Genomic DNA, 26041 nt, shown 5'->3' with positions numbered 1-26041 from the left:
TTTCTATATATTTATTGACCATCTGATTTCCTCTTTTGTGAAGTGTTTTTTCTTTTGTTTTTAGAGAAAGGGTCTCACTCTGTCACCCAGGCTGCAGAGCAGTGGTGTGCTCATAGCTCACTGTAACCTCGAACTTTCTGGGCTCAAGTGATCCTCCCGCCTCAGTTTCTGGAACAACCAGGACTACACATGCATGCCACCATACCCAGCTAATTTTTTGTTGTTGTTTTTTGTAGAGTCAGGGTCTCACTTACGTTGCCCAGGCTGGTGAAATTATTTTTCTTCTGTCCATTTTTCTACTGTATCGTCTTCTAATTGAATTTGCAATATTTGCAAATATTTTCTCCCATTGTACAGGCTAAATAGTTGCAAAACATACAGGTAAAATATCCATAAATATTTCCTCCCATTCTACAGTTGTCTCTTCACTCTGCTGCTTGTTTCCTTTGCTGTGTAGAAGCTTTTTATTAGGTTGGTGCAAAAGTGAGATTTTTGCTGTTTAAAAGAAAAAAAAAAGGCAAAAGCCACAATTACTTTTGCACCAACCTAATAGTTTAATCTAGCCCCATTTGTCTATTTTTGTTTTGCTACCTATGCTTTTGAACTCTTAGCCATAAGATCTTTGCCTAAAGTCGTGAAGCATCCTCCCCTCATTTTCTTCTAGCAGTTTTATAATCTGGGGTCTTACATTTAAGTCTAATCCACTATGAGTTTGATTTTTTAATTATGATTGATAGGGGTCTAGTTTCATTCTTTTGCATATGGATATCCAGTTTTCCCAGCACTATTTACTGAAAAGGGTATCCATTCCCCCATGTCTTGACACCTCTGTCAAATTTAGTTGATTGTAAATATATGAATTTATCTCTGCAATCTTCTAGTATCTTTACGGGTTTCTATATAGGACTCTAGTCTACTTAAATATGGCTACTTCGTAAGAGTTCAAATGTATACCCAATGTCCCAGTAGCATTTCTTGAAAAGTTGACTGCTTCCCCATTCTGCAGAGCCATGCTCACAAATCAAGTGTCCACAGATGTACAGATAGGTTTGGGGTTCTCTGTTCTGTTCCAGGGTCTACTGATTAATTTAGTGTTATAAGTCAAGACATATGATAGAGCTCTCCAACCTTGTTCTTCTTCTAAAATGTGTTATCTACTTGGTCCTATGCATGTTTATATAAATTACAGATTCAGTTTCAAGGTATATACACATATGCAACTTGTTTGATTTTGATTGGGACTATATTATAGCTAGAAATCAACTTGGGGAAAAATTTACATCTTTACAATATTGTGGTTTCTAAACAATGAATATGATTTCTATTTTCTTGGGTCTTCTTTAACATCTCTCAATAAAAGTTTGCAATTTTCTCTATAATGGTCATGCACACACATACTCTACTAGGTTTATTCCCAGATACGATTCTAAGTACCTTTAGTATCATCCTTCAAACTGCTGCCAGAGTTGGATTTCTGAAACCTAAATCCAATTAGATTTCATTGTTTAAAATCTATCAATATCTCTTTCTCCCTGCCTAGATGATCAAGTACAAATTCCTTACCATGACACATGTGGCCATAACTTATCTTTCTAGTCTCACTCTCTTACATGTACTCTACGTTCAAGATACTCCAAACATTACCAGCTGATTCCCTCTTTCATGCTTCTTGTACATGCCCGTCTCTCCAAGTGGAATGATCTCATCTATCTCCTGCTGATTTATATTACTCTTTCAAGATTAGACAAATTATACCTTCCTAAGAAAGGCTTCCCTGTTTCCCTATGAAGAACCAGCCATTCCTTTCTCTCAGCTGGATCTTCAAAGATGGGTAATATGGAAGAGCATTTAAAGTAGAAGACAAGAGTATAAATAAAGGCACTGGAGCAAAAGAATATAGGGGATTCAATTTTATTAAAGTATGAAAGGAAGTAGTAAGAAATAATACTGGTAAGATATATTGGTATCAAAGCACATAGTGATTTTCAGAGGGTTCCATATTAAACAATAAAGATTTCCTAAGTTAATAAAGAGAGAAAAACCAAAGGATTTTAGATATGGTCAAACATGTACTTTAGGAAGATTAATCTGGCTGTGTTATATACGATAAACTGATAGAGGGCAGGAGGAGGATGGGAATCCAGGAGACTAGATAGGAAACTTAGTACAGTTCAAATAAGAGGCAATGAAAACTGAACTAAGGAAAGAGTAAAGGGAATGAAGAGGAAGACATGAGTTAGACACCAAATAGGAAAAACTTACAGAATCTGGGAACTAAAAAGATATGTAAGGCAGGGCATGGTGACTCACACCTGTAATCCCAGCACTTTGGGAGGCTGAGGCAGGTGGATCACTTGAACTCAGAAGTTCAAGACCAGCGTGAGCAAAATGGTGAAACCCCATCTCTACTAAAAATACAAAAATTATCTGGGTATGGTGGTGCGCACCTATAGTTCTCAGGAGACTGAGGTGGGAGGAATGCCTGAGCCCAGGAGGCAGAAGTTGCGTGAGCTGAGATCACACCACCACACTCCAACCTGGGTGACAGACAGAGACTCCATCTCCAAAAAAAAAGATGTGTAGTGAGAGCATGGGAGAGAAAATCCAAGAGGTAATGGTAAAAATTCAAGCATGACTGAAATGACTGTAGCATCATTAACAAAATTACACATTGGTTCTGAAAAGATGATAGGAGATCAGATGGTGACATTCAACTGGGTATCAGAAAGGTATAACTAAAGGTCAGACTACATTTAGGTGGGCAGATCACGAGATCAAGAGATCAAGACCATTCTGGCCAACATGGCGAAACCCCGTCTCTACTAAAAATATAAAAATTAGCTGGGCGTGGTGGTGTGCGCCTGTAGTCCCAGCTACTAGGGAGGCTGAGGCAGTAGAATTGCTTGAACCCAGGAGGCAGAGGTTGCAGTGAGCCAAGATGGCGCCGCTGCACTCCAGCCTGGATGACATTTCAAGACTCTGTCTCAAAAAAAAAAAAAGAATGAAAAATAAACATTTACATATAGGTAAAAATTAAAATAATAGGTTCTGTGGAGACTGGCAAGAGGAAAGTTGAGGACAGAGCTTGGAAAACACCTATATTTACGTGTATAGAGATAAGGGAGGATTGTGTAGAACAGAAATGTAGTGATGGGACTGAAACAGTTAAGAGAATAATATGCAATAATGAATGCCAAAGGCAAAGAATTTCTAAAGGAAAGAATGCTGCAAAGGAGGTCAAGAAGACTGAGGAGTGAGAAGATGTCTCTGTTAACAACGAGATCACTGGCCGGGCATGGTGGCTCACTCACGCCTGTAATCTCAGCACTTTGGGAGGCCAAGGCAGATGGATCACCTGAGGTCAGGGGTTTGAGACCAGTCTGGCCAATGTGGTGAAACTCTGTCTCTACTAAAACTACAAAAAATTAGCTAGGTGTGGTGGTGAGCACCTGTAATCTCAGCTACTTGGGAGGCTGAGGCAGGAGAATCGCTTGCACCTGAGAGGTGGAGGCTGCAGTGAGCCAAAATCACACCACTGCACTCCAGCCTGGGTGACAGAGCAAGACTCCACCACATAAAAAAAAAAAAAAAAAAAAAAAAATCCAATCACTGATAACCAGCAGGTGGAATAGTAATTAAGGAACACTTTTTAAAACAGAATGGAGGCATGCCAGGGGTTTATGAGATGATTCTTTGGAAAATTTCAGACTACATTTAATTGAATCCTTTTTTTATATTTCTATTTTTTATACATGTACTTATAACGTATGTACTATATTAGTGGTTAGAGAAGATGATCTATCTGGATTTCTGTTGAACTCGTTGCTATTTAGACAAACTATAATAAATAATTCATCCAAAAGTGATAGCTGAAATTAAGTGCTTGAGTATTACAACACAAAAACACTTTCTGAAACATTATCTTCAGGAAATACTAACTTCCATCTCTAGTAGTAAAAACATAATAATGTCTTCAGTAACCTAGCAGACTGTGCTTTGACTACAGATTCTATATCTGTCATAATAAAAATTAGTATTTTAAAAAATAGAGCAAATATAAGCTTTCTGACACATCTTAATTTCCTTTACAATAGTACTAGTAGAAATAAGGCAATTACTAACTGCAAAATGGTTTTACTAATTATAAAGTTACTTTGAAATTAAAGATCAAAAACCTAAATTATTTTTCTAAGTTACTAATGAAAACTTCAAAACAAATTAACAACGACATTCAAAGCAGAAATGTTACCACAATCTCATGTGTACATTCCATGCCAGTTTTATAGCCAACATTTAAACTTTAAATAAAATTCATGTACAGAAGTACCATGAAATGAAATTTGCTCAGAATGACATTAAGATTAATTCAAGTTAACTAAAAGTCAGTTTATACAAAGTTTACTTACCTAAATCACTACTACAAGTGACCCAAAAATTAGGTTTTAAGGAATATTTATAATGCTTTATAATACAAAAAAGGAAGAGCATGATGTAACCTAAAGATGTGGAAAAATGCAACAGTCTTAAACCAAGTTAAATGTGAACAGATCTAGTCTTTTTGAGATATTTAATGAGAAATTTCAAATACCACAGCTATTCATATACTGTACGATGAAAACACTGATTCACCTATGCTAAAAATACCATCTCTACTTTTCTTATATTTAAATTTAAGAAAAAAAATTTATAAATACATTGACTAATATAATTTTCTGTGATGAGGACAAATGGGTAGAAGTGACTGCTTAAATAATCAGAACTCCAAATGGACAGATTAAGGTCAGCATCTGACAATTTCTCTCTAAATGCAGAAATAAGGGCCCTCGGAGTTTACCATAGGCTATAGTATATAAATATTTTTCTAAATTAATCTGAAAATGCTGATTCTTTTCAGCTTATTCTCTTATAATGATTCCTTAAATTGACTTACCAAGATTTACATCTGGTAGTATCTTATCAAGAAATTGTGTTTCCCCACCATTAGGGGAAAGAAAGTCTGCCAGAAGTTGACTATTACTTAGTTCTGGATGCTGCAGAAGTTTCTTGAATGAACAAAAAAAAAAGGGAAAAAACAGTTTAGAAATCTAGAAGAGTAATCAAAACTGTATTTTAATTTTTTTTTAATTTTAAATCCCCAAAAGCTACTTTATATTTAAAATAACAAAGCAACTGCATTTTTAGAGGGGAGAGTATAGGATAGTAGGTAAGACCTTGGCCTTTATAGTCAGATATGAATGGGTTCGAATTCTGGCTCTTCCACATGCTAGATTCTTGGAAAACACCTAAATCCTAAACACTTGGAAAACACCTAAGTGACACCAGAAAAGTTCCTAAAGTGCCCAAGAGTCAGTTTCCTAACTTACAAAACGGAAATAATGACACTACCGACTTTATTGTATTGTTATATAAAGCATTTAGCACAGTATCTGACACACAGGAAGTAAAACTAAACATCAGCTACTATTATTTCCCAGTTTCTAAACTATAGAAAAATATGATAGTATGATACAATTGTCTCGATAAATTTTTAGAAGTCGGCATAAAGGGTTTTGCAGAAAACTAGATGTGGAAATGTGAAATAACTTGAAAAATCTGTTGTCTGTTCTTCCTGCAACACTATTTTCTAATAAGATAACACGGGCCGGGCACAGTGGCTCACTCCTGTAATCCCAGCACTTTGGGAGTCTGAGACAGGTGGATCACCTGAGGTCAGGAGTTCGAGACCAGCCTAGCCAACACGGCGAAATCCCGTCTGTACTAAAAACACAAAAATTAGCCAGGAGTGGCGGTGGGGGCCTGTAATCCCAGCTACTTGGGAGGCCGAGGCAGGATAATCGGTTGAACTCAGGAGGCGGAGGTTGCAATGAGCCGAGATCGCACTGTTGCACTCCAGCCTGGATGACAAGAACAAAACCCCGTCTCAAAAAAAAAAAAAAAAAAAAAAAGACCTTTAAAAGCCAAAATTAACCCAAAATTACCTAATAGTTTCCTAACTATGAGACAGTTACAAAACTTTATAAGCAGAAATCTACATTAAAAAACCAGTACAGCTATCTCTAATTTAAATCCATATTACGAGAAAATATTTCTTCTAGAGTGAGGTACTCTAGTTTGTAGAAATAATTAGCTGGTTCAAATAAAGAGTTAACAGTATCAACAAAAACATGGCTTTATGTTTTATCCAAACACATCCTTGCAGTAGCTAATTATTTCATATTTCAATATTCACATCCCCAAAAATTTACGTAGAATATATATATATATACATATATATATTTTTTTCAACTTGGAGTTAAAAGCATTCAACAGTTCAGAGAGAGGAAATAAAGTGTAAATACTCCTTGACACTGCTGAGTATTTTTAATTTTAAAGTATTTCTTTTCAGCTAGGAAGCATCCAAATTTAACTGAATCGACAATTTTTTTTAAAAATATAAAATTCCATGCCCAAATAAATATTTTTTGAATAAATAAAAGTATCCTCCTTGTAAGCACTAGAAGAAAGATGGTTATTAATCCTGGAGAGCCTGATGTCTCAAGTAACTTTTATGATGACTGTACCATGTATTTAAATAATATACCCATACATTTAACATAATGTAACGTGCACACACTGAGAAAAATGGAATTCAATTCCACGTAGCAAATGGTAGAGTTGATCCCAGGAAATTGGAAAAATATCTATGAACCCAAAAGAAAAGGGACTAAGGAATAACACAGAAGACTCCAATGTTCAGAAAAAGCTAAACACAAAAATCAAACAGAAAACAGAACAGTAACAAATATTCTAAGAATACTATCCAATATTCTTCAAATGCATCTAATCTTTTACACCAAAAGTTTCTTTTTTTAATGTCCTATACAAAGTTTTAACTAGCCTAAAATTAAGTAAAGATTTTTCTCACCCTAAGAAAATATCTTGTATTTCATTCAATTTGGAGAGGGGGGAAGGAATATACTTTTGACAAAAATTCGTTCTAAAATTCACATGGAAAAATGTTTTTTAAATTAAAATCCACATGGACAGGTATTTATAAACCGAAGCACATATGTACAAGAGAAAAAGAGACAAATTAGAGAATGCTATGATTAGCAACGTTTGGAATTAATACAGTTGATGCTATACCTGTAGATATTCTTGAAACTCTTCCCGCTTAGACTTCAAGAATTCATAATTTTTGGGGCCAATGATCCTCTTAGAAGGAAGCTGGGCATCAGGAAATGTACCTGAAATTAGCATATATTATAGTTATTACTGTGTTCTGCTACTATTTTTAAAACCTTAAATTAGGATTTAAAATTTACTATGGCACATTCAGATTAGCAATACTGCCTTGTAGAGATGTGACATTATTCTTTGAATAATCTTCACAAAACCAGAGCTTCAAGTCAGAAGTCCAGATCAAAGAACTTGAGTCTACTGATAAACAAAAATATCACTCTTGTAACAATCACTGTTTGACGTAGATTTTTTAGCTTTCTATCCTAGTAAAACAGCTTCAAAAAATTATTATGAGATTGTTTTGAAATTGGTGAGATTCTATTAGACAAAACCTTACTAAAGAAATAACTAATTTCTCATAGGGAAAAAAGATAGCATTTTGTCAATGCTATATAAATGGCTTAAAATCAAAATGTAGGCTGGGTACAGTGGTTCACACCTGTAATCCCAGCATTTTGGGAGGCCAAGGTGAGCAGATCACTTGAGGTCAGAAGTTTGAGACCAACGTGGTAAAACCCCATCTCTATTAAAAATACAAAAAAAATTAGCCAGGCGTGGTGGGAAATGCCCGTAATCCCAGCTACTTGGGATGCTGAGGCAGGGGAATCACTGGAACCTGGGAGGCGGAGGTTGCTGTGAGTTGAGAGCGCACCACTGTGCTCCAGCCTGGGTGACAGAGCCAGACTCATCTCAAAAAAAAAAAAAGAAAAGGCCACCAACATGGTGAAACCCTATCTCTACTAAAAATACAAAATTAGCTGGGCGTGGTGGCACATGCCTGTAATCCCAGCTACTCAGAAGTCTGAGGCATGAGAATCATTTGAACCCAGGAGGCAGAGGTTGCAGTGAGCCAAGATCATGCCATTGCACTCTAGCCTGAGCAACAAGACGGAAATGAGGAAATGAAGGAAGGAAGAAAACGAGGGAGGAAGGGAGGGAGGGAGGGAGGGAAGGAAGGAGGGAAGGAAGGAAGGAAGGAAGGAAGGAAGGAAGGAAGGAAGGAAGGAAGGAAGGAAGGAAGGAAGGAAGGAAGGAAGGAAGGATGTGCTTTCTCAGATAGGGCTGGCTTTAGAAATTTTAGTAACAAAAAAGAAAAGTATGGAGATAAATTGTCTTCTCTCAGCCTTAAACAAAAAAAGTAGTTTTCAGAGAAAGAATGACGATGGTCCTGCACCAGATTGGTAGAGAGAAAGATAAAACCATTTGAACACAAGTAGAAACTCAAAATCTAGGCAAAAATATGGAGTGGGACCTTGTATTCTTTATCTTCCTATAATAATCACCCTTATCACAGGCTTTGCTCTTACATCAGAGAAAGGAATGTTCCTTACCCTTCTCAATTAAAAACCAACCTGAATTTGCATCAGGGGACACTCTACAGAGCTTTTCTAAAATAAAAAAATTTAGAACACACAAATAAAATTCACCAAGCTACATACAAGGAAAAAAAAAAGCTGGAAATTCTTTGTAACGATATCCCTGATATTAACTAAAATAAATACATTGATGAGACAGGAAGAACAAAAAAAGAGTAAATAGAGAGCCCTTTCTAAAATATAGTTTTAAAATAGCTATTTTAAAATTTTGATTTTACTTAAAAAAAAAGCATAAATGTGCATTGCAAGAACTTTAAATATACAGATAAATAAAAATAAGAAGATAAACAGTACATTTCCGTTACCAATAAAAGTGTACACAAGCGTCAATGTTGTATTTCTTGTATTTCAATTACTTAAAATAAAAAAATTAATCTGGTATCACAGCTTTAAAGAATGCTAATGCTGAAATGTAATGTTTTATCCAAAAAGAATAACATACCATGAAATTCTGTTAGTTTTGATTCAAGTACATAGAATTCAAGGTATCTTCTATAGACAGACCAATGTTCAGGTTCGTGTCCAACTGTAAATTGAGTACACACACACTGAGTAACAAATAATTTCAAAACCCTAAAAGAATGTTGTATTTAATACATTAAGAATACAAAGCTGGCTGGACATGGTGCCTCATGCCTATAATCCCAGCACTTTGGGAGGCCAAGGTGAGTGGATCATTTGAGGTCCAGAGTTTGAGGCCAGTCTGGCCAACATGGTGAAACCCCGCCTCTACTAAAAATACAAAAATTAGCCAGGCGTGGTGGCAGGCGTCTGTAGTCCCAGTTATTCAGGAGGTTGAGACAGGAGAATCGCTTGAACCCAAAAGGCAGAGGTTGCAGTGAGCTGAGATCGCGCTGTTACACTCCAGCCTGGGCAACAGAGTGAGACTCTGTCTCAAAAAAAAAAAAAAAAAGAATACAAAGCTGGACATTATTCCACAGTCGTAATTTGTTATTTTTGGCATAACATTATTAACACATTTCATCCCATATTTTAGTTACCTACAAGTGACTGATAAATTTCATCTATGAAGTTATCTCAAATATACTTTTTCTATAACAGAATCAGAGCTGACAGAAACTTTAAAATATCATGCGATTATGATTATTTTTAAACTGTCACCAAAAGATGTATTTCATAAGAGTTTTTTATTGATTTGGGGTTTCTCAAACATTTACCATATTGTCCTAATTTAATATAGTATAAAGCAGTACTATCCAACAGAACTATCTGCAGTTAGGAAGATGCTCCATGGATCTGCATTAATATACTAGCTACTAGCCACATGTTGCCACTGAGTACTTGAAAGGCGGCTAATGCAACTAAAGAACTGAAATTTTAATACAATTTAATTTGAGTTTAATTACCACATGCAGCTAGTGGCTACTAAATTGGGCAGCACATAGTAATGGTTTAAAGAGTAAATCTGGAATCAGACTGCCTATTCTAATCCCAGTTCACCTTGCCCCCATTTACTATGTGGCCTTGAACAAATAACACCACTGTGTACCTTGCAGTGTGTAGATGTAGAATAACAATAATTGTGTCTATCACCTAAAATAATCCACACAAAGCACTTCTGTACAGTGCATAGCACAGCATAGCACAGAGTAAATACCTCATAAATGTTAACTGTTATTGTTAACATCTAACATCATTGTACCATAGATTTCAGAATGCAGTAGATCGAGTGAAGCAATACCACAACCATCCAAAAAAACACGTCTATTTAGAAAAAAATCAACCTGATCACAACATATAAAGCAAATCCTAGTTTTCTTCTTCAACACTGGTCTTAAAAGATCCATAGTATATTTAGGCTAGGTTTTTAATGCTGAAATTGTTATTTTGTTACCCACATAAAATCAATACACTAAATGATATACTTTTTTCTCCCTAATAGATCATGGTTTCTAAGAGCACATTTCATTGACAGTAGAAGTCTGCAGCACTGGTGACAAAAAAATTATCTTTAAAATACAAGCTTTTGGCCCAGCACAGTGGCTCACACCTGTAATCCCAGTACTTTGGGAGGCCAAGGCGGGAAGACCACTTTGAGCCCAGGAATTCGAGACCAGACTCAGCAACATAGTGAGACCCTTTCTCTACGAAAAAGTTTTAAAATTAGCTGGGCATGGTGACATGCACCTATAGTCCCAGCTACTCAGGAGGCTGAGGTGGGAGGATTGCTTGAACCTGGGAAGTCGAGGCTGTAGTGAGCCACAGTCACGTCACTGCACACCAGCTTGGGCAACAAAGCAAGACCCCCCTCTCAAAAAGAAAAAAAAAAATTAAATTAAAAAATAAAATAAAAGTTTTAAGATTTTTTGGTTTTTATTTTCGAATTACTGAGCCATGAATTTATAATTTATGTTAAATTAACCTTTTAAGATAAAGCATAAAAATTAAAAATAGTTGTCCTAAAGCAAAAACAAAAGTATATTCCAAACAAAACTAAGTTTGAAATGGAAATCTGACTCAGTTTAACAACAGTTTAGCTGTCCACCTGTCAGAATTAACAACAGTTTAGCTGTCCACCTGTCAGAATTAACAACAGTTTAGCTGTCCACCTGTCAGAATGCTGAAAGAACAGCAACTAGTAAGACTGAACAGTAACTCTGGCAAAATCAGGCAGTATGGTGTAAGACCTGGACAGAGTAAGACTCTGCCTGATATTTAGTTATGATAGGAAAAATTGTAACTAGCTACTCTGGGCATTCTTCCCTCCCAATTCCTATGTCTCATGTTCTTGAAACAGGATCAACTTCTGAGGAAAATCAGAAAACCTAATACTTTTTGAAAAATAAAAATAATTAGCACTGATCTTCACCCTACCACTTATCCTCTCAAAACCATTTTCTAACATTGCCACTTTTTTTCCTTCTTTCCTCATAACTCCCTCTTCCTGAGCTCAACTTTATTTTCTGCTCATCATTCTCAAAATGTGGTGCTTTTCGTTATACTCACTGCCCCACTTCTTAGAAAAAGTGCAAAGTGGTCACTGTTTTATTTTTTAATTCGATTTCTTTTTATCATGTTACAAGTAGGACTTTAAAGTGGTGACTGTTTATCCTGCTACAGATGCTGTTAACACTGGTCTCTATGACAGTCTATACCTGAAATAACCGAAAGAAAAAGTATAGCAAAACATGAAGAAAACCTGTAGTTTTAACCATATTTTCATCAGTCCTTTTTTTTTGGAAACAGGGTTTCACTCTGTCTCCCAGGCTAGAGTGCAGTCACATAATCTCAGCTCACTGCAACCTCCGCCTCCCAGGTTGAAGCAATCTTCATGCCTCAGCCTCCAGAGTAGCTGGGACTACAGGCATGCACCACCACGCATGGCTAATTTTTGTATTTTTAGTAGATACAGGGTTTCACCATGTGGGCCAGGTGGGTCTCAAAACTCCTGACCTCAGGTAATCCACCCACCTTGGCCTCCCAAAGTACTGCAATTAAAGGCGTGAGCCACCATGTTTGGCCATATTTTCTAATTAGCCCACAAAATGGGTGAGAGAAAACGCTGTCTTAATTAAACTAGAATAATACCTGATATATTGCTATATGGATTAATGATAATTAAGTAAGTACAATGCTAATGACGGCAACAAAACCATTAAAAGAACATTACATTGAATGCCTGATGGACTGTCAGGTGTCTAGCAGGCATCACTCAATAAGTGCTGATTGAATCAGTTAGTTAACTGCTATGAAGATAACTTAGGACATCCTAAGCTTTCTTTCAATTTTCTGTTCTGGACACTTCTTTTTTGGATATGCAGCCATATTTGCTAGCTAGAAGTGGCAAAATGTTTATCACACTTGCTAACAACAGACTCATTCACGGGTATCTTTTAAGAAAGGTGCTCAGAAAGCTTCCTACCTGCTCTTCTATCATTTCTTTCAACATCAATACAAAACACAGGAATTCTTTCTTTTTTCTCCTTCCTTTCAGAGGAGGGATCCTCAAAAAAGTCTACATATGGAATGCTAATTTTCCATGCAGCAAGGTTTCGGGGAGTATTAGGTGTGCTCACAGCCTCCACTGGAGAATCATCTTCCATTACAACAATACCTTCTTCAATCTGGAAAAAAATTACCAGGATAAATTTAATATTCCCAACACCTTTAGAACTATAGCATATGAGATACAAGTATAAAGTAATATGCCCATATCAACTGATAATTTTTAAGACTCTAAAAGCTAGGTGATATTAAATTTTCTACTGAAAAAGTATAGGTAAAAAGCTAAAAACAAGTTACTAGCATCAACTCCAAGTTTTCTTACATCATCTGTATATGAAAATATAATAGGCTGGGGACAGCACCTATAAGCCCAACACTTTCACAGAGGCTGAGGTGGAAGGATTGCTTGGGCCTAGGAGTTTGAGACTAGCCTGGGAAACACAGTGAGACCTCATCACTACAGAATATTTTTAAAACATTAGTTGGGCATGGTGGCCCGCCTCTGTAGTCTCAGCTACTCAGGAAACTGAGGTGGGAGCACTGCTTGAGTCCAGGAGGCTGAGATTGCAGTGAGCCAGGTTCGTGCTACTGTACTCCATTCTGGGTGACAGAGTGAGACCCTGTCTCAAAAAAAAGAAAGAAAGAAAATATAATAGAACATAAAGAATATACACCTCAGAGATTAGGGAAAAAAATGTAAAATACACAAATATAGAAAAAACCTTTGTGATAAGAAATAAAAAGTAAAGTTCTGGTATTTTTCTCATTTCGAGAAGTAAAATTTTATAAATGATAGCAGTCATTCATGGAGACTGCACAGATAAACTAGATCTGTGCCACACTACCAGTTACAAGGTATACCAGCACAACCCTTCTGGAAAGTGTTTTGGCAATATGTATCTATAAAGAGTCATAAAATGATTTCAAACAAGTAATTCCATTTTTGGAAATTTATTTTAATAAAAATATTTACTCCAAAAATTTTTTAACCATAAAAAAGACCCAAGTAAAAACTGTAACATAAGTAACAAAAAATTGGAAAAAAACGTCTGGAAGAAACCCACCTCTACAGAATTAAGAGTTTTTTATTTCATCACTTCTTAAACTTTAACAACATAAATGTTTAAAATGCTAAATATTTTTAAATACTGAAAAAATAAAATAAAAATTATTTTTAAAAACAAAACCACATGTTCTAGAAATAGATACATAGGAAGAAGGAAATAACTGTCTCCATTTTTTAAATTGGAAGAGATTATTTGAATCTGGCATATTACAAACACTGACTCACCTAGACATCTCTTATTCATGTTAGAAAGGGCAAAATATTATAAATGAAATGCATTCATCTGGAACACACCTTTTTAAAGGCAATGAGTCAAAGTCTGTAGCACTTAAAAGAATTCTGAATAGCCTAGTCAGAGCAAATCAGTAGTACAGAGGAATTTATTTCCAGAATTCTAGCCCTACCCTCACTCTCAGTTCTTTCCTCTTACCCCGGGTACTTACCTCTCTTCTAAGGAAATTCCTTTCCTCCCCCACAAACCCCCTTTGCTTTTTCTTTTTTTTTTTTTTTTTGAGACAGAGTCTCGCTCTGTCGCCCAGGCTGGAGTGCAGTGGCGCAATCTCTGCTCACTGCAAGCTCTCCCTCCCAGGTTCATGCCATTCTCCTGCCTCAGCCTCCCGAGTAGCTGAGACTAGAGGCGCCCGCCACCACGCTCAGCTAATTTTTTCTATTTTTAGTAGAGACGCGGTTTCATCGTGTTAGCCAGGATGGTCTCAATCTCCTGACCTCATAATCCGCCCGCCTCAGCCTCCCAAAGTGTTGGGATTACAGGCGTGAGCCACCACGCCTGGCTCCCGCTTTGCTTTTTTCTGTTCTCATCCTAAACTGGCTTTCCAAAATATCTAATAAGACTCTCACTGATCTTAGGAAGACTTCTTAATGCTCTGTTGAAAACAACTTCAAGACCTTAAAAAACAAAACTATAAAAACAGATGACAGATGTTGGGTTTTGCCTTTTAAAAGGCAAGGTTACCTTCTTACAATCTTGGAAGAAACACAGAGAGATGTGCGAAGGAAACACCCAATGCTTAAAACCTGAGGTTCAAGGTAGCATTTTCCATGGTTAATACAAGTATATTTTTGTTAATGGATGTAGCTTCTGAGGAGAGGGGAAAGTGAATCATACAATAACAGAGAATTTGTTGAAAATGCTGACTAAAAGCCAAAAAAATAAAAAGGGGGGGCATTCTTAAAAGAAGCTCCTCAGAATTAATCTAAGAAACAAAATGGGAGAACAAAATTCTTAGCAATGTAAAGGGACAAAGTTTTGCAATTTATTACTGTTACTACTTAAATGGTATTTTTATCAAAGCCTAAAGAAAAATCTCTAGGGAAATATTTCTCTAAGAATTTTCAGGGCATCCTTTAATGCTATTTGAAAACAAGTGGCCGGGCGCAGTGGCTCAAGCCTGTAATCCCAGCACTTTGGGAGGCCGAGACGGGCGGATCACGAGGTCAGGAGATCGAGACCATCTTGGCTAACCCGGTGAAACCCCGTCTCTACTAAAAAATACAAAAAACTAGCCGGGCGAGGTGGCGGGCGCCTGTAGTCTCAGCTACTCGGGAGGCTGAGGCAGGAGAATGGCGTGAACCCGGGAGGCGGAGCTTGCAGTGAGCTGAGATCCGGCCACTGCACTCCAGCCTGGGCGACAGAGCAAGACTTCGTCTCAAAAAAAAAAAAAAAAAAGAAAAGAAAATATTGTAATCAAAATGTTAATAAAGGAAAATCAAGTACTTTAAATACTTTTTCGTTTCCAAACACCTGCTATCTCTACCAAGAGGATGGGGATTATGGAAGATGGAAATAAAATTTCCTCAAGAAATGTTAATATTTCTGACTATTCTTTTCCTGTACAGAGATATCTGCCAAGTTACCAACAGGCGTATTATATTCCATAAGTATATTTGTAAGCCAGTTCTGAACTTGGACAGAAATACATTTTCTGATACACCAACCCAATTTTCAACCCAATTTTTTTTTTGAGACAGGGTCTCACTTTGTTGCCAGGCTCACTGCAAACTCCTCCTCCCGGGCTCAAGTGATCATCCCTCAGCCTCCTGAGTAGACCACATCCAGCTAATTTTTCTATTTTTGTAGAGACAGGATTTCACCATGTTGCCCAGGCTGGTCTCGAATTCCTAAACTCAAGTGATCCTCCAGCCTCAGTCTCCCAAAGTGCTGGGATTACAGGTATGAGCCACCATACCCAGCCCTGACCCAATCTTATATACTAGGCTTTGGTTCCCAGGCCAGCATATGGACGGATGCTAATTTAATCCCTAACTTGAGATCACACAGCTACGAGAATTGATGTGCTTACAGGACTCACTATGTGCAAGGCACTGTTCTCAGTGCTTCGTATATATTACTTGCTTAATACTCCTTACAACATCCCTATGAAAGATAAAATTACCTCCATTTCAAGGTGATGAAACAAATCATAATAAAATTAACGAATGTGCCCAAGACCACACAGCAAGCAGGCACTACCGCCAAATGATCACAACGAGGGTTCTGAAAGATAATGTCAGGCTGGGCATGTTGGCTCATGCCTGTAATCCCAGCACTATGGGAGGCCAAGGTAGGTGGATCACCTGAGGTCAGGAGTTTGAGATAATGTCTCCTAAGTCTCCAATTAGTCATCCTAAATGTCCAACTTAGGATCACAAACCAATTTAGGATCACCCGGCAATGAAACTGGAAACTTTTCTTTTCCCTCAACTTCCAAACAAGACAAAGAGGATTCCCCAAGGTCCCACAAGTTAGAACTAACATAGTGTCTTCTAAATCCTAAATGGCATCATCTTAGTCTGCGTTAGCACCTCACTGTCCCTGAGTTTTCCTTTGATAGTATTAAATATTAGTTTGCCTGCTTCTCCAACTTTCTGTTACTACTATCTTTAATCCCAATCAAGAATTTCCTTCTTCTTGGGTCACTACAAAACAAAGCAAATTCTCTCAGCTTTTTAAAGATAGCCTCCTATTCCTGAAGCTAAAGTACAGCTTGTGTATCAAGCAATTGGGAAGGCAAAAAATAAAAAACACATCTTCCTCCACAAAAAATTATGTTTTAAAAGTTTGTAATAACACGGTTAAATACTTTTGTTATAATACTGAATAGAGAGAAAAGATAGCAAACTATATATATAAAATGTAGTCTTGTCTACCGGGGTGAAAAGGGAAAGTTTTTTTGTTTGTTTGTTTTTAAAGAAAATCACCAAACTATTAATAGAAGTGGTTACTGGGTGGTAAGATTATGCATGTACATGGCATTTAATTTTTTTCCACTGTTCTATATTATTTAAAAACTGAAAATATGCTTAAAATTAGAAAACATAAACATTATTTTGAAAAAGATTTTCTCTGATCTACTTTCTTCTATCCACACTTTTTTTTTGAGACAGGCTCTTACTCTGTTACCCAGGCTGGAGTACAGTGACACAAACATGGTTCACTGCAGCCTTAACCCCCTGAGCTCAAGTGATCCTTCCAAGTAGCTACAACCACAGTTGTGCACCATCACACCCAGCTAATTTTTTAATTTTTTGTAAAGACAGGGTCTCGCCATGTTGCCTAGGCTGGTCTTGAACTCCTTGGCTCAAGCAATCCTCCCACCTCAGCTTCCCAAAGTACTGAAATTACAAATGTGAGCCACCACACCCAGCATAAAAATACTACCCACACCAAGGCCGGGTGCGGTGGCTCATGCCTGTAGTCCCAGCACTTTGGGACTACAGGTGGGTAGATCACGAGGTCAGGAGTTCAAGGCCAGCCTGGTCAACATGGTGAAACCCCATCTTTACCAAAAAAAATATAAAAATTAGCTGGGCATGGTGGTGGGCGCCTGTAATCCCAGCTACTCTGGAGGCTGAGGCAGGAGCCCGGGAGGCGGAGGTTGCAGTGAGCTGAGATCGTGCCATTGCACTCCAGCTTGGGTGACAGAGCAAGCCTCTATCTCAAAAAAATAATAATAATACCCACACTTATAGGGAAAAAATAAAGGCATAAAAAAACTGCTTTATTTGAATTAATAAAAAAGGTTTAAATAACATTTTATTCCATTTAAATTATTATGAAGAATCAGTGACCCTTACATCAAGGCAATGGGACAAAGGTCAAAAGGAAGGGGTAAAAGACAAGGGTTTACTGCTGTCTCCCCATCTTTCCTCCTTCTTGGTCATCATCAATCCAATCAGTACTAAACATCCCTTTTATACCCAAGTTAAGTGAATTTCTTAAAGCCAAGGTCTGCATCTTAATCTTGTTTTCATCCCCAGTGCCCAGGGTCATTAAAAGACAAAATGAGAATCCAAGATCTCTATTCAATAAAAATAAAAAGTACAAATGAGACAATACTTGCCTTTATGGCACTATGTGATACAAAAGACAATCATAAACATATAACTTCAAATACATTATGGTATAAGTTTTAACATATGATATAATAGGGACACAAAAGGAGGAAATGTTCAGTTCAACTTGGGGATTTGGGTAAAGGTTTATGGGGAACAGCTGCATTTTGAAGGATGCACATGAATTTTCCAGGTCAATAAACAAATGAAGGGCATTTCAAGCAGGACAAAGACACAGAGAAATAAAATAGCATGGTAAGTAAAATGTGCATATAAGTCAACCGGAAATCTTGTTAAAATGCAAATTGATTCAGTAAGTCTAGGAGAGTGCCTGAGATTCTGTATTTATACAAGCTCCCAGGTAATGCCAATGCTGCTTGTCAACAGACCGCAGTTTAAGTAAGCAAGGAGCTAGAGCATCTATTAGCAGCTCTGTATACCTGGAGCACATGGTAGGAAAAAGGTAACATCAGAATTTGAAGCTTAACCAAAAGATGGTAAACTGTTTGAATATTAGAAGTGTCTCAGCTTAACAGGAACCATTCTGCCTTAATAAGCAATAACATAGTTCCCAGGAATTTTAAAAATTAGATTCACGTCATGAAACTATCACAACTAATTAAAGAATGAGAAATACAAAGGAAGTCTGAAGTAAGAAGATAAAGGAAAAGTATGAGAATACAGATTCTCCAAAAAAAAAAAAAAAAAGGAAAATAATGAGTATCTCTAATTTTTATGTTATAGTAAGTGTGAAGTTATAAATAAATCAAATTGATACATTTTACTTACAAAATCATCTTCACCTTCAGCTACACCATAATTAGGCAACATAGCTCCCTCCATTGTGGTACTTTTGAATACTCCTTTAATTTTGCTACCTATTCTGCTGATTCCAAATGATTCTCCCCTTTTCTGTGTGTTCCTGAATATTAAACAAACATGTATCAAGTACATAGCAAATTATCACAACAGTCTGGTTTACTGAAAACCATTATTTAGAAAAAAAGAAAAACAGTTTTGAAAATGATAAACTAAAGGTATAGCTAACATAACTTTTGGAGTTTTCATCCATGGATTAAGTAACATGTCAGAAGCCAAAAATGACATAGTTTAAATTTGGTGGATGAATAAACGGGACAATATTTATTTATAAACACTCAAAATTTACCTACTATTAACTTCAAAATATTAACCGGATTAAAATTTTTAAAAGATGAGAGCCCCCTAGCGGAATATAGTTCTTATTGCGATATTTTGAAATAGATAAAAAAATGTTTAAGATCTGTTCAAAACGGAAAACATCCCTTTAGAGTAACTGTACTAAAATTATGCAACAGAAAAAAATGTCAACTATTGTTTTCTCACTACTTCATTTTCAGAAGGAACTTTAAGAAAAATAATAGTGACAAAGGGAAAGGTTAGCAATGAGCATAGGGATAAAAGCAAATGTAGCCCTAGGAAGCAGTCTGCTCTGCCATAAATATTAAATGTTGGTTTTGCAATTTTTTTAAGTTGAATTTCTGAAAGCAGAAATAGCTGAAAAGCAACAAAATAAATAAGCTAAAAGTAGCAAAAATGTCCGTTAGCCTACTGCCCAATGTTTCAGCAACTAAAACCATAACTTTTATCCAATTTAAAAGTTATGCTCAAGGCCAGGCACAGTGGCTTACACTTGTAATCTCAGCACTTTGGGAGGCCAAGGCTGGCAGATCACCTGAGGTCCGGAGTTCGAGACCAGCCTGGCCAATATGGCGAAACCGCACCTGTACTAAAAATACAAAAATTAGCCAAGCGAGATGAAAGGCAAAGGCTAACACAGGAGAATCACTTGGACCCGAAAGGCAGAGGTTGCAGTGAGCCGAGATGGCACCACTGCACTCCAGCCTGGGCGACAGAGTGAGGCTCCATCTTGAAAAAATATATAAAATAAAATAAAGTCATGTTCACTATGTAATGCTGCTCTTACAACAGATATCCAAATAAAAATGACTACTTTAAAATAATCTGAGAAAGTTTGTTTTGAATGCTCAAGTGTATAGCTATTACTCCTGTGAGGAAAATTAAGTTATCTACTAAAATAATATAATTACAGAAAGAAAATTAATCAAGTTTCAAATACACCAATATGTAGTAATGTGTATTTTACGCACATCCAAGAAGTAAATCAAACTTCTGGAAAAACACTAATAGTAAGTAGTAAGCAGTAAAAGGGATACTTAAACTAGATTATTTTATCTAAACAAACATACAATTAGGGTTTTTTTAAACAAGAATTGTAGACACAACTGTCCTTGATTTAAAAAAAAAAAAGCTTCCCAAGACATAAAAATGTTAACAAAACATTTTTAAAATCTCTAGACTCCAAATGGTTTATTCTAGTCTCTACAACATGGATATTACAAAACAATGGGGGTTGTTGAAATATGAAATTTAAAAAGTCTCACTTGTGATTATGCCCAGAAATACAGAAACATGATACTTCTTAAAAAAAAAAAAAAAAAAAAGATTAAACAAATAATTCTAAAATTAATTTAGCAAAATTAACAAGAACAAAAATGAGTCAACAGCCTTAAAAAACAAGATACTGACAAATTAAATAACGAAAATATCTTTGAAGTATCAGGACATTTTTATTTTATGATGACATATGCTATTTCAAAGAGGACATACTAGACTAAAAGTAGGTATTCCTTTTAAAAGATTATCCTAAATAACTAGGATATAATGGCAGTTAATACTATAGTGTTTCATTTTTTTCCTTTTTATTTCTATTAGGTTGTTCACAATGTACTTTCTAAAAACATTTAATACTGAAAAGAATCACATGCTCAAGACTTACCGAAAATCATCCAAACTTAGGCTACCTCTGCAATAACAGGTATGTGAAATTATACAAGGAGAGGAAAGAAAGAAAGCCCAGATATTATATAAACTTCTGGAACACAAAACAAAATTTAAAAGCTTCAGAAGTTACACAGGTGTATAACATTCATCTTTGCAAAGGGAAGAAATCTAATGAATAAGGTGATAAAGATAAGATAAATGCACATAGCTGTCTTGTGTGTTTGGATGAAGTCTACATTACTAAAAACGGTTCTTAAATATGTTATCTCTTGGGTGACATGGAAAAAAATTAAATATATCAGGAAATAACTGACTTTTTTCTACATCATTAAAAAAGGTTCTTAGAAATTAAATATCCAGAAATAATTCTGTCTTTTCTTTGTCCTCAGGCATACCATTTCTTTCATACAGTGGAAAGTATGCAGAGACTGAACCACTAAAAATCTGGCACAAAAAACAAACCCGTATTTTCCAACATTAAATTTGTGTCCATGTTAGATAGAATCATTTATGCTTCACATGTTTTTAGCTTGAGTAAAAAAATGTTTTAAGCTAAGAAGCACAGTTAACAAAAGATCTCTAAATATTAAAAAACAAAAGTTGTACTTTAAGTGTAGAATGAAACAGAGAACATGATAAATAATACGCATTAGAATTTTACTTCGAAAATATAAAATGTGGACATCAAATATATGAATACATATTTTATGTAATTTAAGTCATTTAATAGCAAATTAACAAAGCTATTCTAAATCTCCAATGAAAGAATGTTAAAAAACTTTTATTGTATATAGGTAAATAAATCATTAACTATCACAGAAGCAGAGTCCTGACAAGACTGATAGTTAACTATTAAAATCAGATCACCATAAAGAAAAACATACTTTAAAAAGTCATAATCAGTATCCAGAATGAAAAGAACCCATATAATCTGTCTTTTTTATATTTTAAAGCCAACAAAATGAGTACTTTAATATGCTGAAAATAATCAAGTGTTCTCAAAGTAGCAAAGAAGGCTTTTTTCATCTCTGAAGTTATGACCTTGACTTAAATTTTAACTACGAAGCAAGCTTTTTATTTTATTTTATTTTATTTTTAATTGAGATGGAGTCTTAGTTGCCCAGGCTGGAGTGCAGTGGTGCAATCTCAGCTCACTGTAACCTCTGCCTCCTGGGTTCAAGTGATTCTCCTGTCTCAGCCTCCCAAGTAGCTGGGATCACAAGTGTGTTCCACCACACTTGACTAATTTTTGTATTTTTAGCAGAGACAGGGTTTCACCATGTTGGCCAGGCTGGTGTTGAACTCCTGACCTCAGGTGATCCGCCTGCCTCAGCCTCCCAAATTGCTGAGATTACAGGCGTGACCAACCACGCCCAGCCATCTACCAAGCAGGCTTTTAAGGTCACAGAACCACTTCCCCTTAAATGGTCCTAGAAAAGGGCATTTCATTAGCTCCGTGCCCTGGTATGAAACTCCAAACATCTTATGTCTATAAACAAGGATAAATTCTACCTGCTTCTCAAGTATGCCAGTAAATTCGAGGAAACTCCTTAGAAAAGAATTCAAATGCAAGAAAAGGCATGTGGCCTGGGCAAAGAATGTTATATTAAATAGTATGAATATGATTTTTGTTAAATAAAATCTAAGCTTCATGGCTATAACATATAAATTTTTAGGAAAAAGTTAAAAAGTAGCATTTTTCCAAATAATCCTAAACGTATTTTCTACCTTTCAGAAAAGTTATTACATGTATGCTACTTCTACTGAGGCATTAAATCAGAATTAATATTCAATGTTCAAAGAAACACCTATTCCCATAACACTTGGTTATGTCAAGAAATACAATATATTCCCCTCATGGCTAAGGTTTTCACATTTTTCCTTCTACTAACTATCTAAAACACTGCCCCATTTCTTGACTTATCTACTTCTCTCTTTGTAGTACATATCCAATTTATTTATATGTTTATTAGAGGCTTGCTCAAATTGGAAGGTGTTGAGATGTTTGTGTCAATTTTGTACATATATAAGGTAAATGAAATGATTAGAAATGAAAATGAAAAGTAAATGAAATGATTCATTTACTTTATATATAAGAAGTCAAAAGAGTTTCTTAACTTTCTTTTTTTTTTGAGACAGTCTCGCTCTGTCACCCAGGCTGGAGTGCAGTGGCGTGATCTCGGCTCACCGCAACCTCCACCTCCTGGGCTCGAACAATTCTCCTGCTTCGCCTCCCAAGTAGCTGGAATTACAGGCATGTGCCACCATGCCCGGCTAATTTTCATATTTTTAGTAAAGACGGGGTTTCACCACGTTGGCCAGGCTGGTCTCAAACTCCTGACCTCAAGTGATTCACCCGTCTCGGCCTCACAAAGTGCTGGAATTACAGGTGTAAGCCACCATGCCCAGCCATTAATATTCTTTCATTGGAAATTCAGAATAGGTTTGTTGATTTGCTATTATGTGACTTAAAATATATATTTATTCATATATTTTATTTATAAATCTATTCTGTAGATTTATACATTTAGTATCTGTGTCAATTTTGTACATGTAACCTTGCAAAGACAAATCAGAATATTAATTATCCAGTTTACAAATAGATAAAGCTTTTCTCTTTTATTACCTTTCTTTAGATATCTTAACTGTACACTTAGGTTTCCAGAGAGCCAAAAAAAGAAATAAACATTCCTCCACTTTTGTACCCAGTAAGCACTCTTAAAAAAAAGTTTTCTCTAAAACATTTAATTCTGAGTTATCTGTGGACGCCACTTATGCATTCAGTCCCTAGTCTCCAATAAAGCCGGTAATCAAAACTAATATATATTAATTATGAGATTAACAAGGCCACATTATGTATCTTGTTAAATTTTTCTAAAAGAATTTCAGGCATTTTCAGATCACTATATAGAAGACAGTTCTACAATTCACTAGTAAAATGCCTTGTCTACTCATATAACAATGGAACCACATATTCATTCAGAAAAATAGCTAATAAAGACAACGATGCTATCATAGAATGATTGGCATCAGCAAGTTCAAAAACAAAACATACAACCTACCTGTTGAATTTTGAATTGCGTGTTGGTGATTCTGCACCTCTTAAAAGTTGTCTGAAATACTTTAAAATAACAAACAGTAATTATCATTTATTACACTTACAATTAATATTAAAACATGTTACCTTAGTTTACTACTTTCCAGTTTTGGGGGAAAAAAAAAAGCTATCTCAATCAAGTGAATACAGACATTGTCAAATAGGGCAAGGATGAAAATATTGCAAATGCAGATGATTTCCACAGGTTTGTAAATAACGTGTATACAATGAGATTTCTGCATCACTGCAATACTACAAAGCTGCTCAGGCATATGGCAAACCAGGCAGACCTATTTGGTCCCAATCTATCTACTTACATAAATATAAACAGGTTTTGGTATTGATAATTGTTTTTGCAATTATTTTTTAATCTTCACTTAATTACATACAGGAAAAGACTTGGTCTTTTTGTTCTGTTTTCTACTGAGACAGAGTCTTGCTCTATCGCCCAGGCTTGAGTGCAGTGGTGTGATCTCAGCTCACTGCAACCTTGGCCTTCTGGGTTCAAGCTATTCTCCTGCCACAGCCTCCCGAGTAACTGAGATTACAGGCATGTGCCACCACACTCAGCTAACTTTTTGTGTTTAGTAGAGATGGAGTTTCACCATGTTGGCCAGGTTGGTCTTGAATGCCTGAACTCAAGTGATTCACCCATCTCAGCCTTCCAAAGTGCTGGGATTATAGGCATGAGCAACCGTGCCCAGCAATCTTGTTTTATTTTTCTATTTATTTTGTTATTTGAATCACTCATCTAATGAAATCAGAGCTACTACTAAATTATGTATAAAAATCCTCAAACAAGCTTAATATTTTGACTTACCTCATCACTATGGCAGAACATAGGAGTAAATACATTCTCCAAAAGAGAAAGGACATGTTCATATGCTTCAAAAAGACATCTCATAGTTTGAAGTTTCACAACATCTATGTATGGGCCTTCAGCAACTATTAAAAAAATTCTATTGTAGAAATTATTTATAAATAGCATAAACATATACAGTTCTAAAACTACGTTTTACTGAAACTCCACTGTAAGAAACACACTAGATTGAGAAATTAGACCAACCAAGCTCTAGTTCTGACAAATACGTAAAGTATAAACAAGTCTCTTCTTTAAAGCTTTCATCTCATTAGTAAAATAGAATAATAGCTGCCCGTGTACTGCAGATAGCCACTGCAATAGTAAGCAGAGAATAAATGGGAAAACTGTAAGAATGCTAAATAAGTCATTCTCATCGTCTTTGACTTACTTCTTTGAATCTCTTCTACAATGAAGGGATCAAATCTAATTTTGTCAATACTTTCATCCAAACAGTATGTTTTATAAATCTTCTGCAACTCTTCATGAAGAGATAGCATTTCATCATTTGATAATTCTGGTCGTAAAATTCTATCATTAAATTCCTCTAACAAATGAGGGAAAGAATAAGAAAAAATAATTTTAATATAAAACTATTCATAAACACTTAATAGTCCCATTCTAATTGTAGCCAACACTAACAGCAGCAATTAGAAGCAATCTAATTCATCTAAGTTTTTAAAAGATATTTGAGAATAAGATAACTACTCAATAAAAGAGAAATGCAATCAACCAGTTTTTATACATTAACAGAAAATATGTAAATACATAAATAGCAATACAAATTTGCTGAAATTCAGGACACTAAACACATTTCTAATAGTTTCCTTAAAGAACAATATTGGATTAATTTATTATACCACAAGTCTTTCATTATTCTGAAATCTGATTTACTAAACAAAAATAAATATGAATACTGTTTTTAGTTCCAATCAATATTTTTAAACAATATTTCTCTCCATCATGAACGCTGCAAATTAGTGGCAGAACTGACAGTTTGAACAAATGAATGTTTATTCCAAAATAAAAGATGGTTGTATTAGGACAGCCAAAATACCAATTGTTTTTTCATTTTATTTCAAGATGTGTTAATAAGGAGTTTACCATTTAATTTTTAATCATTCAAACCAAAATATAAAGGGGGAAAAAGGGAGTTAAAAAAAAAAAAAAAAAGCTGATGACTTGTGAGGCCACAGAATATAACTGCCATTCCTGTATGAGTTAACATGCATATAAGGGAGCAGGATATTTGAAAAGAC

The 26041-nt window shown here is 35.7% G+C and overlaps 1 protein-coding gene across 11 annotated transcripts in view; it reads right to left on the bottom strand.

The window, feature by feature from the left end:
- LOC105496086 (sorting nexin 14) overlaps positions 1–26041 on the bottom strand; it is a 94682-nt gene that overhangs the window by 18824 nt on the left and 49817 nt on the right. For 7 of the 11 annotated variants that reach the window (XM_011766208.3, XM_024797379.2, XM_011766156.3 and 4 more), the window contains exons 13-21: positions 25174–25329; positions 24744–24868; positions 23889–23947; positions 20822–20848; positions 18772–18904; positions 12481–12682; positions 9040–9123; positions 7126–7226; positions 4931–5042 (exon numbers count right to left, since the gene is read on the bottom strand). In XM_011766208.3, coding sequence (XP_011764510.1) covers positions 4931–5042; positions 7126–7226; positions 9040–9123; positions 12481–12682; positions 18772–18904; positions 20822–20848; positions 23889–23947; positions 24744–24868; positions 25174–25329 — 999 coding nt within the window. The remainder of the gene's footprint in view (positions 1–4930; positions 5043–7125; positions 7227–9039; positions 9124–12480; positions 12683–18771; positions 18905–20821; positions 20849–23888; positions 23948–24743; positions 24869–25173; positions 25330–26041) is intronic. The other 4 variants (XM_011766164.3, XM_024797384.2, XM_011766189.3 and 1 more) reach the window with 1 other exon arrangement.

Source organism: Macaca nemestrina, chromosome 5, assembly GCF_043159975.1.
Source record: "Macaca nemestrina isolate mMacNem1 chromosome 5, mMacNem.hap1, whole genome shotgun sequence".
Lineage (NCBI taxonomy): Eukaryota > Metazoa > Chordata > Mammalia > Primates > Cercopithecidae > Macaca > Macaca nemestrina.
This window is presented reverse-complemented; position numbering and strand designations above follow the sequence as displayed.